Below are 19,718 nucleotides of genomic sequence, written 5' to 3'. Positions count from 1 at the left end.
TTCCACCTTAAAATACAAACCCCTGTAATATCGGAGAATGTTGTTAGAGTTTTCAAAAAACAAAATAGTGGTTTGAGCCGTTATATGGGGCCATACCAAAACGGGAGCCTGTATAGACAATTTTACACTACAAAGATTGTAATCTGTTGCAAGTCTTAATTACCAAATTTGACAAAATTTCGTTGGTAAATGTCTGTATACCAAATACCGAACCGTTGTATGGATACCGCTGAACAATATGACACCGGTTGTAAAACCCATCATGAATTACAAATACCAAATTTCACATAAATCTATTAGAAGATGTGACCTTAATCGTCAAAATGCCGAATAAACGAAAGGACCGTTATATGTGCGCTATAGGAAAACATGGACCTAGATATTCAATGTGTACCGGAGCTAGAACCCGTTACGAACTACAAATACAAATAAAAAGTAGGCATGTTCAGTTCCTCTGCCCCCGAATAAATACTAAGTGTTGGAGGGAAAGTCAACAGTTTGGCAAATATAAGGATTTTAGATAAATATAAATAGTGGGCGTTAAAGTAGGTGTGGTCAATATTTTTTCTTAAAAAACCTAACTCGGGGTGTGACGAACGTTTGTACAAAAAATAATGCAATTCGGTCCAGACGTTCTCAGCAGATTCCATTCCCAACGAACAACAATTGATTTATATAAAGATTAAAAAGTAGGCTTGGTAACTTCCTCAGCCCCAAATAAATACTTAGGATTGGAGGGAAAGTCAACAGTATATCGTGTAATAATTTTAATTTTATTTGGCAAATATAAGGACTTTAGATAAATCGAAAAAGTGGGCGTAAGAACAGTCGTGGTCAATATTTTGTTCTTTAAAACCCTAACTCGGGGTATAACGAACGTTTGTACAAAAAATTATGCAAATCAACAACGAACAACAATTGATTTATATATATATAGATTGTAGTGTTTTTTAATTCTAATATGATGTGTAGTCTTTGTGGGTAGTATAAAGCGACGACAATTATGGAGTGGCGGACCTGAATAAATGTTGTCAAAATAATTGCTAAGTAATCAAAAAAAGAGCCTATTGCATTGCAAAAACTCTAAAATCGGGAAAAATAGAGAACATTTTTTCAATGGAATCAAATTTCAAAATAATAGTAAGGACCAAACATCATAAGAACCAAACTTCGTAAGGACTTTTAAACATTCGCTGTAAAAAAAACAGCGAACAAGTTGAGGATTATTTTTCATTTGTTTGTTAGTTACTATTTGTTTGTTAGTTGCTATGCTTATAACTCAAGAACGTTTTGACGGATTTTCACAATTCATACTATTTCGGAATGGAATCTTGGCAAAAAATTGCGTAAAATATGCCAATAAAAATATAAAAGAAAAAATCCTTTTGGCGTGAAATTTTTTCAATTTAAAAATTATATAGAAGTGTACATTTTTTGTTGTTTTGAATTCTGAATGAATAATATCAAAAATGAAATAGTACGCAATACGATGTTAAATGGCGATTTTTCATGTCTGAAATTGGCATTTAGCTTTCAACTCCAGGATCTACATCGTGCTTCAGCTGAAAGATGCGAACACATTTAAACTAACAAAAATAACCGACAAAGCGTTCTGGGAATCATGATATTGGTCATAACACCAGGATAAAGGTTTCAAGTATATCTTACATTTTAACTATATTTTCACACTAATATCGGCAAATGTTGGTAATTTGAGAAGAAACCATCCTTGCAAAAACTGATAACGTTTTGTATAACCATCATATGATTTAAGGAACCCGACATTTGTTTAATCGTCTTTGAATTATACTATGATAAAAGTATGGACATTATGGGGTCACCAACGCGCAATTTCAATGACAAAACAATAAATTTCCATATTACTTTAAAAACAAGTAAAAAATTAAGTTCGGCCGGGCAGAACTTTTAATATCATCCACCTTAGGGTAAAGTAAACATTTTTATATAAAAGTATCTGAGTTCAAGCGTGTTTCACTTTAAACTTCATATACCAGTAAGACTGTTTGGATCAGTTAAACTTATCAAAAAACCTAATTTTTATCTATATATAAACCAATTGTTTTTGGTTGGTAATTGAATCAGTTGAGACCGGCTGGAACTATTCGGATAATTTTTTTAATGTTCGTTCTTCCCCGATTTAGGTTTTTATGCAAAGAAAAAGTGACCACGACCAATATTGCGCCCATTTTTTGATTTGGTTATTTGTAATTACTGTGGAAACGTTGTCATGAAAAAAATTTTGAGAAAAATCGCGGAATTGAAAAAATTTACTGTTCTATTATGATATGGAATTTTGTGTAGATTTTTTTCAGATTGTCTTTTGGAATTGTAAATTCTTAATGAAAAAACCGAAAAAATCGAGAAAGTTTGCATATTTTCTATATATGCTGTTATATGGTTGCCATCCCAAAATTTTCAATTTTGTTTAGATATGGAAATAATCCATCCAATGAGAAGTCAAAATGCGAAATTCATTAGGACTTCAATCAGTAAAATACCGAAGAGGCACTGCAATATGCGGACCATACAAAATAGTGGAGTGGAGGATTCATATACTCGGAAAATTCTTCCCAACCCCTAAACGTAACCTTAAATCATAGGTAACGTTATACGGGCACTATGCACTATTGTCAGTAATTACACTGCGCCGCAGATAATCTTGGGGTTTGGGAAATTTTTCGTTTGGTAGATAAAAATCCCAAAAGGGGGATTCCCGGGTCAAACTTTATAGGGTCCATTTTATATAGCTTAACCATACACAAAGGTCTTCAAATATTTTGCCCTATTCTCCGGAAAAGTTACGACAAAGTTATAAATTTGATACAGTCCTAGGGGTTACATGAGGAATTATTTGTACAAAATATGTATCAGGTTTGTCTACATTGTAATATAGCCCCCCCCCCCCCCCCCCCCCTCAAATGATATTGCTCCTTTCAAATTCCTCAAATGTTGGTAATTTTAGATTTTAGAAAGAAAAACAAATTCTTTCAAATAATTATAAGTATAGGGTCATGCTTTATTATAACTCTAATGTGAAGGTATCCCGTGATTTTAGGCATTACCAGGGTCTTGGTCACATTTTTCAATTGATTTTGCCTTTATTTGGCATCTAGTTTTTCGTAGATTACGCTAGCAGTAAAAAACTACAAAATTTAATTGAAGCTTCGATTTTTACGGGAAGTTGTTAGCTCGAATCCCTCTAATAACAAAAGAAATGCCGTTCAACTTTATAAGAATGCAGTTTCCTGTACGCTTTACATTTGCTACGACAATTAATAAATCCTAAGGACAAACTCTTGGTGTATGCGGACTAAATTTGAAAGGGTCCTGCTATTCTCATGGTAAGCTGTACTTAGCATGTTCCCACGTTTCTAAACCGGGCAATTTTTTGTTTATGCTCCTGCAGGAAAAACCTTGTATATCCTAATGCATAACAAAAAAGTAGATTTTTTATATGCTGGAATTTGTGTTATTTTTATTAAAAAAATACACAAAATATTCGTCTATAAAATTTTGAATACGTATCAAATCAAAAGATGTAATGAAGCGCACCGGTTTCACCTAATAAATGTATAAAATCTACAAATAACAGTTTTGTCCCTTGCACGTAAAAAGACATCAACCATTGGGTAAAGAAAACATTTTTATAAAAAAGTATCTGGATTCAATCATGTTCCACCTTAAAATACAAACCCCTGTAATATCGGAGAATGTTGTTAGAGTTTTCAAAAAACAAAATAGTGGTTTGAGCCGTTATATGGGGCCATACCAAAACGGGAGCCTGTATAGACAATTTTACACTACAAAGATTGTAATCTGTTGCAAGTCTTAATTACCAAATTTGACAAAATTTCGTTGGTAAATGTCTGTATACCAAATACCGAACCGTTGTATGGATACCGCTGAACAATATGACACCGGTTGTAAAACCCATCATGAATTACAAGTACCAAATTTCACATAAATCTATTAGAAGATGTGACCTTAATTGTCAAAATGCCGAATAACCGAAAGGACCGTTATATGTGCGCTATAGGAAAACATGGACCTAGATATTCAATGTGTACCGGAGCTAGAACCCGTTACGAACTACAAATACAATTTTTTAGATAAATCAGTGGAAAAATGTTGACAAAAACACCAAAATACCGAATATGGGGAGGTACCCTTATATAGGGGCTACGAAAACGTAGACCTATATATAATATTCAGACACCGGAGCTACAATCCATAACAACATGCAAATACTAATTTGTAGACAAATCCGAGGAAAATGTGGCTAAAACCATCAGAATACCGAAAACGAGGACCTATATAACCAATGGTCTGTCACCGAAGCTGGAACCCATTACAAACAACAAATACAATTTATTAGACAATATCAACCATCCCAGATACAATACAAACTACTGTGGCAAATTATAAAGCTTTACGTCAAATAATGTTGCCTGTATTGTGACAGTCAAACGGAAAACAAACAGACTGACTGACGGACATCTTTATATCGACTAAGAAATTTATGTTGATATGTCGGGCTACGCTACCAGTATATCGTTACAGTGATACTGGTAGCATAGCCCGACGTCATGGAAGTGGACGGAAGAAAACAGCAACATCAGCAGAAATGGTTCGAAAAGTAAAGAAGCGACTTGATCGAAACCCGCGTCGAAGTTGTTCAAAAATGGCTCGTGAGCTGAATATATCACAATATTCCATTCGGCAAATATTGAAAAATGAGCTGGGGGTAAAGCCATTGAAATTCCAAAAACTGCAAGAACTTACACCGCAACAGAAAGAAAATAGACTAAAAAGAGCTGCATTTTTTTTTCTCCGACGAGAAAACATTCGTTGTCCAGCAGTTTGTAAAAAAAATATTGTGTTTACTTGCCAAAGAGGTCAGCTGAAAATGTGCACCTTCTGTTGGCCACCAGAACCGATGGCCGCTCTCCGCTAGTATTACTCGACCGTGGCATCAGAATAAATTCCGAATATTATCGCGAAAATATTATGGAGGGTGTATTAAAGCCTTGGACACGCAAACATTTTGGCCGAAGATCTTGGACATTCCAACAGAATTCAGCACCATCGCTCTCAGCACGCTCCACCCAAGAATGGTTACAAAATGATGTTCCTCGCTTCATTTCCAGCGCACAATAACCAACAAAATCTCCGGATATCAATCCGTTGGATTATTGTGTCTGGAGTATTTTGGAAAGCAAGGTTGGCACTAAAAAATACCAAAGTGTCGATCACCTCAAGCCAGCGCTTCGCCGGGAATGGGCCAAAATACCGCAGAGCAACATTCGGGCAACGTGTGACTCTTTCGTTTGAAGGTCATAATTCTTGCCAAAGGAGACCAATTCGCACAAATCTAAACTTATTCTAATGATATTTCCGACGTTTTTTCTTTCATTCAATAAAATTAAAAAAATTTTAAAGTTTTGGCTTTTGATTTTGTTGCAGTTTATTTATCTCACCCTGTATAATGGGCCCTGAAAGAGTTTGGCCTGGGAACACAAAATCCTTTTGGGATTTTTGTCTACAAACCGAACTCTTTTCACATTGATTTTCCCAACTCCAAGATTGTCTGTTGCACAGTGTAATTAGATTAGATTGCAGTCCCAATGAATTTCGCATTTTGAGTTGTAATTGGATGGATTATTGTCATATGAAAGACGTAGGTCCACGATTTGATATTTGCCCGATAGAGCATTGTCGGTCATTTTTGTTTGTAGAGCTATCCATATTTAGTAGAGCTCCCGTAACAAAAGAATTTATTTCAAGTGGATCATACCACCTAGTAACATTTGGCTTTAGAGAAGTATGGTTTGCTTGATACCACTCGGCGCAGGATTATATTAAACATATATGTATCGTACGTCCCGAAATGCACTCCATTTGGCCTGATATTAGTCATTATTTGCACAATAAACCTGAAATCGAATTAAAGATACATGTGGGAGCTATTTCCAAATCTTAGCCATTCTCGATAAAATTTGACAAATGTATTTTCGAGCTTTATAAGATATGTGGTGCCAAATATCATTGTTGGCGAATGCATATTACGAATTTAAAGTTAAGTCCCTAATCGGGATATATATGGGAGCTATACATACATATCTCAACCGATTTTCTCCGAATTTAATGTACTTGATACTAGTCTGAAATAGGTCGGATATGCGAAAATTCGTGTCATTTAGACTGATATTGGCTATTTGATGCACAATTAACCCGAAATCGTTTGTTGATATATATGGGAGCTATATCCAAATCGGAACCGATCTTCACAAATTTTGATACACTTATTTCAGAGCTGTATCTGATATCTGGAACCAAAGATCATTGTTGTGGAATGCATATTACGCTTGTGAGGGACTTTAAGTCCCAAATCGGATAAAACATATATATGGGAGCTATAGCTATATCTGAATCGATTTACACCAAATATGAAGTATTGATTTATAGAATGAATTCAGTCGTAATTGCCGAAATTCGGCCATTTGGTGTACAATAAATCTGATATCGGATAAAGATATATATGGTAGCTATATCCTAATCTAAACCGATCTCGATAAAATTTGACAGTGATATTTTCGTGCAGTATCTGATGTCCGGTACTAAATATCATTCTTCTGGAGTGCATATAACGCACATGAGGAACTTAAAACCCCAATCGGATGAAATATATATGGGAGCTATAGCTATATCTGAGCCGATTTTCTCCAAATTTAATTTACTTGCTTCTAGACTGAATTCGGTGGGATGTACCAAAATACAGGTCATTTTCAATAGGGTTCGTCCTTGCGCCAAACAAATATTGTTTGCAAAATTTCATTTCAATCGGATAATAAATGCGACCTGCATTTTGTTCATAAGAATACATGGACAGATGGACGGACGGACTGACATGCATAAATCGACTCAGAAAGAGATTCTATGAAGATCCTCAAAAGTTAATTTGGGTCTCTTTCGCTTCCTTCTCCATGTTATAAACAAATGCACAAAGACATAATACCCTTACCACGATGTGATGTAGGGTATAAAAAACAGTAAAAATTGTACACGTCGTTATAAAAAGTCAAATTGAAAAATTATCATGCTATATAAACAATTACAAAAAATTATAAAATATATATTTTGAAAATATTTTTATACACATTTTTATTGGCTTTCTCCACTTGTTATGCTTTCGTTCAACCTGAACGAAGTAGCATAACCATGTAAGTTGGTTTTGTCTGTTACAACAAAAACCCCTTCGTCGACCGTGCCTTGTCTATTAATAGAACAGTGTGGCTTGTTTTTCGGGATACCGTAGTATTTTGTTGTTGCAAAGACTTTATCCCTTTATTGTTGTTTTTATAAAAACAACGTTTGTTTATTAGTGGAGAACGATGGGTAAACATTCCCCATGACCATTTTGCAATCAAAAGAAATTTTGTATGCACATATCTATTGATCTTTTATAGATATAGTCTTCAAATTTGGAATGTGTGCGGAATTCGGTACAAAAATACATTTGCTGTATTATATTGCAATCAGTTTAGATTTGGATATAGCACCAAACTCGCTATGTATGTCAAATTTCAATGATGTTTGGTATGACGGAATTTGGTTTAAAAATATTTTATTTTTCAAATTATATCAAAATCGGTTTAGATTTGGATATTATTTTATTAAAAAACATAGATCCACCGCGCCTTTGCAGTGGTATTAGACTAGCAGTAAAAAGACTACACAATTTAATTGAACCTACGATTTTAAGTTTTTTCGAGATTTACTGCTACCTCGAATCCCTATAATAGCAAAAGATATGCCGTTCAACTTTACAAGAATGCGGTTTCCTGTACGCTTGGCATTTGCTATGACAACTTATAAATCCTAAGGACAAACTCTTTGTGTATGTGGACTAAATTTGAATTGGTCCTGCTATTCTCATGGTAAGCTGTACTTAGCATGTTCCCACGTTTCTAAACCGAGCAATTTTTGTTTACGCTCCTGAAGGAAAAACCTTTTATATTATAAGACAAGTAAAAAAGCTGTAATTTCGGCCGGGCCGAATTTTGAGTACCCTCTTCCTTTTGGAACGAATTTGGCAATTCTCAAAAACAATAAAATCCGTTAAAAATTGTGTTAAAATCTTAAAAATACCGAATGTAGCTATTACATTTGGGTCTATACGACGACATGGACTTGCATAGGCAATTTTTGTCATAAGCCATTACAATATTCAAATGCGAAACTTAAAAATAATCCTTGAATAATGTAGCTAAAATCATCAAAATACCGTACATAGGGAGGTACAGTTATATGGGGGCTATACGAAGACGTGAACCTGCTCAGACAATTTCCTCTCATAGGCTGTAGTATCCATTACGAACTTCAAATTACAAATTTGCAACAATTGGACCTGCACAGACAATTTTCTGTCATAGGTTGTAGTATCCATTACGAACCTCAAATACCAAATTATAAACAATTCCGGTGAATAATGTCGCTAAAATTATCAAAATACCGAATATCAGGAGGTACCCTTATATGGGGACTATACGGAGACGTGGACCTGCACAGCCAATTTTCTGTCGTAGGCTGTAGTATCCATTACGAGCTTCAAATACCAAATTTAAAACAATTCCGGTGAATAATGTCGTAAAAATCGTCAAGATATCGAATATCGGAAGCTACCGTAATATGGGGCTATACGAAGACGTGGACCTGCACATTCAATTTTCTGTCTTAGGCTGTAGTATCCCTTTGGAATTTGAAACAATTCCGATGAATAATGTCGCTAAAGTCATCAAAATACCGAATATCGGGAGGTACCTTTATATGGGGGCTATATGAAAATGTGCACATACATGGCCCATTTACGAACTTAACCTGCCTGCAAAATGAACATGTCTGCAAAATTTTAGCTTTCTATCTCAATTCGTTCGAAAGATAGCGTGATTATAACAGACAGACGGACATCGCTAAATAGACATAGAATTTTACGCTTATCAAGAATATATATACTTTGTTGGTACAAACGGAATGACAAAGTTAAAATACCCTCCATAGTATGGTGGAGGGTATAGACAGCTCCCAGTATAACAAGTTGAGATAAGGGCCTATATTCGGATCATTTTGAAATTTCTATCACAGGTAGGTATTTTTACCGTGAACTCGGCAAAGTATTTTTTTTTTCACGGGAACCTCTTCGATTGTATTACAGAAAGTTGGCATTTTTATTCCAGCAATTTTTGAAAAACCTCGGGTAACCGCAGGTAAAATAAACAAGTAAGCAAAGTCACTAAAACATGTTAGATATTATATTATTATATTATATTGTTTGTTGTTGCAAAATCGTCAGGCAAAATCCCATTACGAGCTTACGATCTCGTCACTTGGGTAAAAAATGTTTTTTTGTCATAGAAGTTATTTTTTAAATAACTTCTGGGGAGAATATCCCAGACAAGAAACAAGGGAACTGATGAGGATTGGTGGCTCTTTCCGAAACCTAGGTATTCCCTGCCTTACCCCCTGGTAAACATTACCATCGTTCTCCACTCATAAACAAACGTTGTTTTTATAAAAACAACAATAATGGGATTTTGCCTGACGATTTTGCAACAACAAAATGCTATGGTATCCCAAACAAGCAAGCCAAACACTGTTCTATTATATTGTTTTGATATTATGTCACGGTGCACTGCCCAGATAGAATTTTGACCAGGGACATTTCCAAAATATTTACGCATGTTGTTGCGGTCCATTTTACATCTAAAAAAAATCCAATGGTCATCAAAAATACTAGAATTCTTCCCTGTCCTTAACGCTCTTCTCAGGCGTGTCGAATGGCTTCAATTGTGTGATCAGGATTTTTTTTCTGTTTTTGGTTCATTTGAACCCCTAATATTTTGCGATCATCTCCAAAAGCGAGAGGCCCCTCTGTATCTCCAAATTTAGACTCATCTATATGATTTTCTTGTCTACGATATTTGGCTATATTCGTCAATGAAATTATTTTCGGATTTTTCAGACAGAAATAGTGGTTAATTTTTGACCTTTATAACGGCTGCAAAATCAGGAACATTTTTAGTTGTTAGTCCATTTCAACCCCTAAATATATTGCGGACATCTTTGAAAACAATAGGCCTGAGCCTAACCCTACCCTTTCCGTGAAGATCGGACGATAATTGCAATCTGCATATAATATCCCCAACCTGTGTTCTAAGGTGAAAAAATATTACAAAATATACACTTCAATATTAAAAGTTAAATTGAAAAAATCGCATGCGATAAAAATATGAAAAAATAAAAATTTGTCACAGAATACTAAAAAATCAATTTTGACATCATCATAGGCGCATTTTTATGCGATTTTCCCTAGATTCTATACTTTTATGCCAAGAGGGCATTCTGAATTGACAATCTAATATCCTCTCCTTTTGTATATACACATTGTATATATTTCGCTATATATATCCGATATATTTACTATTGGCAACTACGTAACGGTCAGAATTGACCATTTCGTTTATTTGTGATTTCGACGGGATTTAAAATATTCGCGGTTTAATGAAAACTTTGACTTTTATTTAACACAAATGTTATGGTCTATTTCAACCACTAAATATTACCCGATGACCATCAAAATTGGAATGCTTCTGCCCAGCTGTAAGCTCTAGTCCTATGCTAGCTTCCGCGTCGATTGGTCTATAATTGCTGTAGAGCAACTGCAAAATCAAGAAATTTTTCAGTTTTTGGTCGAAATATTGGTTTCCAAATAGGAAAATGTATATGGATCTTCCTATCTCGCCGAGCTGAGTCGATCTAGCTATGTATGACCGTCCGTCTGTCCATGGTAATTTGTTATAACGCTACAGGTCGCAATTATAGCCCAATCCTCACGAAATTGAAAATGGAGGTGGGGTTAGGGTCAGAATAGAACCCTATTGTTTTTAAAGATGATCGCAAAATATTCAGGGGTTTAAATGGACCAAAAAAAAAAAAATATGTCGGATATATATAGCGTAATATATACAATGTGTATATACAAAGGAAAGGGATGTTAGATAGAATGCTGGTCCGAATGGCTGGTCCGATTTTGACATATTTTGTAAATTGAGAATACCCTCTTGGCATAAAAGAATAAAATCTAAAAAAAATCGCATAAAAAGATACCAATAATGATGTTAATATAGATTTTGTAGTATTTTGTGATATTTTTTTATTTTTTTATATTTTTTATCGCATGCGAATTTTTTCAATTTGACTTATAATATTGAAGTGTATATTTTGTAATATTTATACCCTACAACACTATGTGTTGGGGGTATTATAAGTTTGATTGGGCCAAAAATTATGTAACACCACGAAATATTGATTTCCCACATAGGAAAGTATATATGGATCTTCCTATCTCGCCGAGCTGAGTCGATCTAGCTATGTATGTCCGTCCGTCCGTCTGTCCGTCTGTCCATGTTAATTTGTAATCACTCTACAGGTCGCAATTATGGCCCGATCTTCACGAAATTTAGAATGGAGGTGGGGCTAGGGTCAGAATAGAACCCTATTTCTTTTGGAGATGATCGCCAATTGTTTAGGGGATGAAATGGACCAAATACTAAAAAAATGTCGGATTTTGCAGTAGCTATACAGGTCGCAATTATAGACCAATCGACGCGGAATTTCGCATGTAGCTAGAGTTTAGGGCGGGGAAGAAGCCTACCAATTTGGGTGGTCATCGGATAATATTTAGCGGGTAAAATAGACCATATCTTTTTTGTTGAAAAAATTTAAAAATTTTCATTAAACCGCGAATATTTTATATCCTGGGAAAATCACAAAGCCATGACAAGGTTACTTCTGATCTTTACATTGATGTTAAGATCCAACAAATCGGATATATAGCAAAATATGTGCGATATATATGTCTATCAAAGGAGATATGCTTGAAAGATCTCATATATGTTGAGAACGGCTGAACTGATTTCGACAGTTCTCACTAATTCAGAATGGCCTCTTGGCAGGAAAGGAAAAACGTCTAAAAAATCGCATAAAAATATCTCTTTAAAGATGAAAATATTGATTTTCTAAAATTTTCTCATATTTTTTCAATTTTGTCATATTTTTGGCATATTTTCATTTTGAATTAAACATTTGGTAATATTTCTACAGCTAACAAAACTAAGTACTTAGGATATCAGGATATCATATACAGATCGCATTTATGGCCTGATCCTAACGAAATTTGGCATGGGGATCAGATGAGGGTCAGAATAGAAGCCTACCCTTTTTGGAGATGATCGCCATATATTTAGGGGTTGAAATGGACCAAAAAGACTGCAAAATTGTCAGGAGGTCGTAATTATCGCCCGATCCTCACGCACATTTGAATGGGGATTACCGGACATTGCAAAAACCAAGCAGTTTTGGGTGGCCATCAAAAATATACAATGTGTGAAGGAGTTTGCCAACTTTTGTAGACAAAATACGAAAATGTCCATTCCAGTGACTTTTTAGAGAATTCACAAATACAGGAAAGACGCACTTCTGACTATTTCGTTAACGCTGATTTCGTTGAAGAATATAGTCAAATGACTGTATCTCATATAGATGCGTTTCAGTCAAAAACCAATAATAAATGTTAATCTTTTGCCACTTTTAAGAGATTATAGGTCTTTGGGAAATATTCGTTCCAGATCTAGGAAGACCATTTACGTGCAACATCTACCAATAAATTGGAAATAAGCAAATTAGTTAAGGTTGCTATTATTCGATAATTAGAGAACGAAACCTGATGGTTTTCTTTTATTATTTGTCACAATATCTTGTGGAATTCTTTCGAGTATCTTGCCTATATAAACTGTATCGTTTATTATAGTGTTGTAGGGTATTCAACGGTCGGCTCCGCTCGACTGTAGCCTTTGCTTACTTGTTTTTCACTAAAAATGTTCCTGATTTTGCAGCCGTTATAAAGGTCACAAATAGAAACCAAAGGAGACGAAATCTCGTACGAAGTAAGGGTTTAGGACAACGGGTAGCGGGTTCTGCTCTTTGTACAGCCCCATATGACGGTACCTCCTGATATTCGGTATTTTAATGATTTTAGCGACATTATTCACCGGAATTGTTTCAAATTTGGTGTTTGAAGTTCGTAATGGATACCACAGCCTATGACAGAAAATTAATTGTGCTGGTTCACGTCTTCGCATAGCCCCCATATAACGGTACCTTCCGATATTCTGCATTTTGACGATTTTAGCGACATTATTCACCAAAATTTGTTTCAAATTTGGTATTAAAAGTTCCAAAGGATACTACAGACTAAGACAGAAAATTGTCTGCGCAGGTCCACATCTTCGTATAGCCCCCATATAACGGTACCTTCCGATATTCGGCATTTTGATGATTGTAGCGACATTATTCACCGAATTGTTTCAAATTTGGTATTTGAAGTTCGTAAGGTATACTACAGCCAAGAAATTTGTCTATGCAGGTCCAGGTCTTCGTATAGGCCCCATATATCAGTGCCTCCCTATATTCGGTATTTTGACGATTTTAGGTACAATACTCACCGAAATTGTTTGAGATGTCGTATTTGAAGTTCGTAATGGAAGCTACGGGCTGTAACAGAAAATTGTCTATGCAAGTCCACGTCTTCGTATAGCTCCGATGTAACGGTACCCCCCTATGTACGGCATTTGATGATTTTAGCTACATTATTCTCCGTTTATTTCAAGTTTCGAATTAGAATATGGTAGTGTATGGTAGTGGCTTATGACAAAAATGCCTATGTAGGTCCACGTCGTATAGACACCAATATAACGGCTATATTGGGTATTTTTAAGATTTTAACAGAATTTGTAACGAAGTTATATTTTGAAAATTTCCAAATTCGTTGAAATGGTGGAGAGTATTCAAAGTTCGGCTCGGCCGATCTTACTGCTTTTTAACTTGTTAAAGGCATGAAACGTCTGTCTTTATTGAGTGGTTGTAATGCAACCAATATTAATTATAAAAATATATCTTAAGAACTACTTATGATATGACTTAACCTAACCTAGCACACGTCTATGCACCACACCGCCATAAATATTATGGGGAGGTCAAGAAAACATGCAGCACATGCTTATCAGTTTGAAGTTTAGTGTAAATCTCGTTATCTAACTGAGACCTTTCACATGTAGCAAAGGAAAATGTCTATCTTATTTATTTCTAATGGCTCGAAGGTCTGCCATCTTATTTGATGTGGATTGCATTAAAAAAGTCACTGTTTAACAAAACTCTCTCTTCTACACTAGGTAGCCCCGCTATTCTCTTTTATTATAAAACCTTGTTCACTTATCCGTGAACACAACTTGTTCCACAGATTTTTGTTTTTATTAAAAAATTGGTAATTGATTGGTATATTTTTGCAACGTTTTGGTACTGAAGGAATAATTAAGTCAGCATTGCATATTTACCATAGAGTTAATGTTTTTGGGTCATAACATTTCGAATATGGCCTTGCTGAGATAGCTTATCATCAATAACAGTACCGAGAACTTTTGACTATTATAAATCAGTAACAAATAAGAGCACAATTAATTTATTGAAATCTGAATATACAAAAGCTCAGTAATTTTTTAAAAGGACATTGGGGCTGGTCGAAGGTACATTTGGTAACAACAATTACAAATAATTTTGAATATATCATTTTACAACATACATTAAAATTACAGAATACAATTTGTTTCAAGACGAAACCGATACTATTCACTGAAGACATAGTTATTAATCAGTCAAATATGAATGTATCAATTGACAGGCAATAATGTGTCATAACGCCAAAAATTCTCAAATTTTGTGTTCACAATCAATTCTGCCGAATGTTTTTGATATTGTATGACCTATTGATTGATTTTCTATAAAAAGAATGAGATTGATATTAACTTCGTATTTAGCTTCTTCAGAAATGTATTGTTCTTTCATTCATCTAATGTTACCATATTTAATATATAATGTTGCCATATTCACACCGAATTCGTAGTTCACTAAATCGTACGAAATCTTAAGAAGCTAGAACAAAAATGTACGATTTTGAATTGCGATATTCAAACCATTTCCATACGATTTTGTGACATGCCTGTATGTATCGTTTATTTTTTTATACCCTCCACCTTGGAAAGGAGGGTATATATAACTTTGCCATTCCGTTTGTAACATCCTTAAATATTCGTCGTATATATTCATAATCAGCATAAAATTCTAAGTCGATTTAACATTATTTGACGTAGAGCGCCAAAATTTAGCAGAGCAATTTGTATTGTGTCTAGGATGGTTGGTATTGAAAATGAGATATATCGGTCCACGTTCTGGTATAGTCCCCATATAGCAATACCTCCCGATATTCGCTATTTTGATGGTTATTGCCACATTTTTTCACGGACTTGTCTGAAAATTGGTATTTGTAGGTCATAACGGGTCCCTGTACGTATGGAAAAACATTGCATGTATAAGTCCACGTTTTGGTATAGCCCCCATATAAAGGTACCTCCCGATATTCGGTTTTTAGATTATTTTTGCCACATTTTTTCACGGATTTGTCTAAAAATTGGTATTTGTTGGTCATAATCGGTTCCAGCTCCGGTAGCGAAACATTGCATGTATGGGTCCACGATTTGGTATAGCCCCTATATAACGGTACCTCCCGATATTAGGTATTTTTATTGTTTTTGCCACATTTTTTCACTGATTTGTCTAAAAATTGGTATTTGTAGGTCATAATGGGTCCTAGTTCGTGTGGCGAAACATTGTATGTATAGATCCACGTTTTGGTATAGTCCCCATATAACGGTACCTCCCAATATTCGGTATTTTGATGGTTTTTGACACATTTTTTCACGAATTTCTCTTAAAATTGGTAGTTGTAGATAATAATGGGTCCCAGTTCGTGTGGCGAGTCATTGTAATTATAGGTCCGCGTTTTGGTATAGCCGCATTATAACGGTACCTCCCGATATTCGGTAATTTGATGATTTTTGCCAAATTTTTTCACGTATTTGTCTGAAAATTGGTATATGTTGGACATAATGGGTTCTAGTTCCGTTGGCGAAACATTGCATGTGTAGGTCCACGATTTGGTATAGCCTCCATATTATGCTACCTCCCGATATTCGGCATTTTAATGGTTTTTGTCACGTTTCTTCTAATGTTTCCTTTACCATAAGGTGGAGGGTATTAAAAGTTTGGCCCGGCCGAACTTAATGTTTTTTACTTGTTTACATTAATTTTATTAATGCAATTACCCACATATCGCTGTGTGTTATATTAGAGCTATTTTTAATTACAAGTTTTGTTGCAAGGGCAATCACCATCTTCGTTCTCACTTTCATTTCAGAAAATTTGATGAGAATTTATCTAAATCTTACCGAAATCTACTATTAATCTATTTTTAATCTTTTAGGGAGTGATGAGCCAGTCTATTAATTGGGACATGTTGGAAATGCAGTACTACTCTGATGGAAAATACCGTGAAAGGCTGTCGAAAATGGTCACAGTTATTGATGATGCTTTTACAGCAGGACAAACATTCATTAAGAATTTTAACCAATCTCTAATTGAATTAAAGAAAGACATTACGTATACAAAAATGATGCAGAGGGGCAAAATTTCTGGAATTGAAGGTAACTTGGAAAAAAATTCTGATGATAGTAACTCTCTTACAATGTTGATGGAACTGATACTTCCCAAGCCAAGCTCGGAAGAAAAAATCGATATAACCAAAATTAATTGGTGGGAGCGGGAGGCATTGCAATTTATGAGAGGAATGATGGATGAATGTACGCATTTGAAGAATTTTTCCGTCCCAAAAGAAACGTCATTAATAATTGCCGTCTGTGCAAAGGACGATGCCTACGTACCAAGAGACGGATGTACAAGTTTAGAAGAAATATGGCCAGGTGCTGAAATAAGATATTTAGACGCTGGTCATGTCAGTGCTTATGTTCTTCATCAAAAGTTATTCAGGTAAGATAATTCAGTAACATTCAAAGCAGCGTATAAACATTTATAAATTTTCAAGGGCGTAATACCGCTAGGATTCATAGAAGTGACTTAATATGCACTTTTGAAAGTATTTTGTTTTATTTTTAAATGTATGATACGTTGATGAGCCGATTTATGCAATTATTGGCGGAATATATTTTTTAAAATCTAAATGTTGGAAATCATTCGGTCGTTAGTGGCAGAAACATGCAAAATGACGAATAATTGGTGTAATTATGTAGATGGTATAACTGAACGACGACTAACATACCTCCTTCAATATCAATTATAGTAAGAATAATGTATAAGTTAACACAAAAATGCCAACTGCATTGCCAGACGCTGAGCTTGCAGTTTGATGCAAAATGCTGATGTTGCAGAAATTAACAACCACTCTGCGATCGCAAGTCATCTAGACAAGAGCCAGCCATCGCTGCTCACTATTAAAAGTAAAATAATACTTTAGTCGTAATTTGACAAAATTAACAAATAGGAGCCAGCCATCGCTGCTCACTACTGAATAAATAAAAATAAAATAATCACAATACTTTTATTATTTAACTGGCGCCCAACTCCCACTAAACCGCCCGGTAAGGAATCCACATAAACGTTTTTAACAACATCATTATCAACACCAATTTTTTAACAACCACATCATCATCAACACTAACAACAACAACAAAGAAGCAAACATCGTCATCGTTAAGCAACGATACCCACAAAACCGACCAACGGCCCACTACACTTCCCTCAAGCGGATATCAACAATCAACAAATTAATTAGCAATTAACTTATTAATTAAATATTAAAACTAAATATTAAGTAGAGTGTTTATTGGAAAAGTGAAAAAATTTTAAGTGAATTTCAGGCTCATGTTTTTTTTTCAAGAGATTTTCTTCGTGTTTTCGAATTTTTTATTTTAAAAAAAAAAGTGTTTGTTAAACTTAAGGCCTTTGTTCTTGTTTTTATCCGATATTTCGATTTTCTTTTGTGCGAAAATATTATATGAGTGATAGAGATTTAGAAGATTTATTAAATAAATTCCAAAGACTTCAAAGTAACGATTGTTTGCAACACCAACTAGAGACTAAAATGGCACTGACTCCGGAACAGTTGAAAACGATTGTAGAAGCCGCAGTTGCAAGCGCACTCGCTGTACAAGAGCTAAATTTTAGTAGGAAACTTGAAGAGGTTAAGCAAGAATTAAGGAATGTTCAGATAACTACGCCTGAAGTAGAAACGTACAAAGATGCTGAAATAAGATTGAGCGTCTCGTGTAGTGAAACTTTGGATATTATAAAGTCCCTGCCAGAATTCGATGGCAAAAATGAGAAATGATGAGATAAAAGACCCGTTTACTTATAGGAAATGTCAAAATTACGACAGGGAAATATGACTCTTCTGCAGTACTATGATGAGGTTGAGAAAAAACTGACTCTGCTCATCAATAAAACTGTAATGACGTATAACGGCAAAGTCGCCGCGTCCCTGAACGAAAAATACAGAGCAGATGTACTGCCAGTATTCATTTCAGGGACAAATAAGTCTTTAAGCGATGTTCTTTTTTCCGCTAGACCATCTGATCTTCCTTCAACTTTGGCATTAGCGCAAGAAGTTGAAGTTAATCATGAGCGCTACACGTTTGCAACTAACTTTGCACGAAGCATGGAGCAAAGACAGAAAATTTCCGAACAAAGACAACACAGCAAGGAGTGTAACCGAACATTGGACACTAACTTCAAAACAGAAGTAAAAAATCCCCATTTTGTTAAAAGACAAGGGCAACATGTCCAACAAGAACCAATGGAAATAGACAGCTCATCAAGATTTAGGAAACCTACTCAATACCGACAATACAGTCCGCCTTATGGACAACCGCAAAATAGTCAGGTGCATGTTCAAAGGCAGAACACACAAAATAATGAGTATGCCAATCAGGGACAAGTGGGTAAAAGACCAAGCAATGGCAGTGCTAGGTACACCGGACCAAAACTACAAAGAATTAACCAATTAGTCTCAGACAACACCGCGCCTGACCAAGAGGAATTCGAATATCAAGCGTTTGCTGAAAAGCAAGTCGAAGAAGTAGATGACGTGCTTTTAGAATTCGACGAACTACAATTTTTAGGAATAATTCCCTGCTACCGTTCATAGAAAGGGAAATTGCAGGGAGAAATATAAAATTTTTGATAGACACGGGAGCGTCCAAAATTTTATAAAAGCATTTAATGAATTGAACAATATTGTGCCAGTGAATAAACCATTCCACGTAAAGTCATTTTAAATATTTATAAAGTCAAGTGCATTTTAAATATTTTCGGTACCGATACTACCTTCTTTTTATTAACAAACCTGACAACATTTGACGGTATACTTTGTCTAGATCTTCTTTTAAAAAACCAAAAACTAGCAAATGTGAGTGGTTTTGAAACTATAAATTTTTTTAAATGCCCGGATATAAATTTTATATGCGTCAGCGACACTGTACTACCCCAGGATAAGACAAGACAAAATAGAGTTTTCGAAGTAGGAGAAAAAGTTCTGGTTAAATCAAATCGAAGATTAGGAAATAAAATGTCAAATTTGTACACAGAGGAAACTGTCGAGGCTGATTGGTGACCACAGTCTTAATAAAAGGGAGGGTGGTCCATAAAGACAATTTAAGGTAACCAAAATAAAGTGTTTT

At 35.0% G+C, this 19,718-nt stretch overlaps 1 protein-coding gene across 3 annotated transcripts in view; it reads left to right on the top strand.

The window, feature by feature from the left end:
* Window positions 1-19,718, top strand: part of LOC101892077 (protein ABHD18) — a 515,891-nt gene that overhangs the window by 372,001 nt on the left and 124,172 nt on the right. For 2 of the 3 annotated variants that reach the window (XM_059129066.1, XM_059129065.1), the window contains exon 6: window positions 16,451-17,013. In XM_059129066.1, coding sequence (XP_058985049.1) covers window positions 16,451-17,013 — 563 coding nt within the window. Of the gene's footprint in view, window positions 1-16,450; window positions 17,014-17,068; window positions 17,210-19,718 lie in introns of those variants that run through there. The other variant, XM_059129067.1, reaches the window with a different exon arrangement.

The sequence above is a fragment of the Musca domestica genome, unplaced genomic scaffold (genome assembly GCF_030504385.1).
Source record: "Musca domestica strain aabys unplaced genomic scaffold, Musca_domestica.polishedcontigs.V.1.1 6, whole genome shotgun sequence".
Lineage (NCBI taxonomy): Eukaryota > Metazoa > Arthropoda > Insecta > Diptera > Muscidae > Musca > Musca domestica.
The sequence above is the reverse complement of the archived record's forward strand: the minus strand, read 5'-3'. Positions and strand labels throughout refer to the sequence as shown.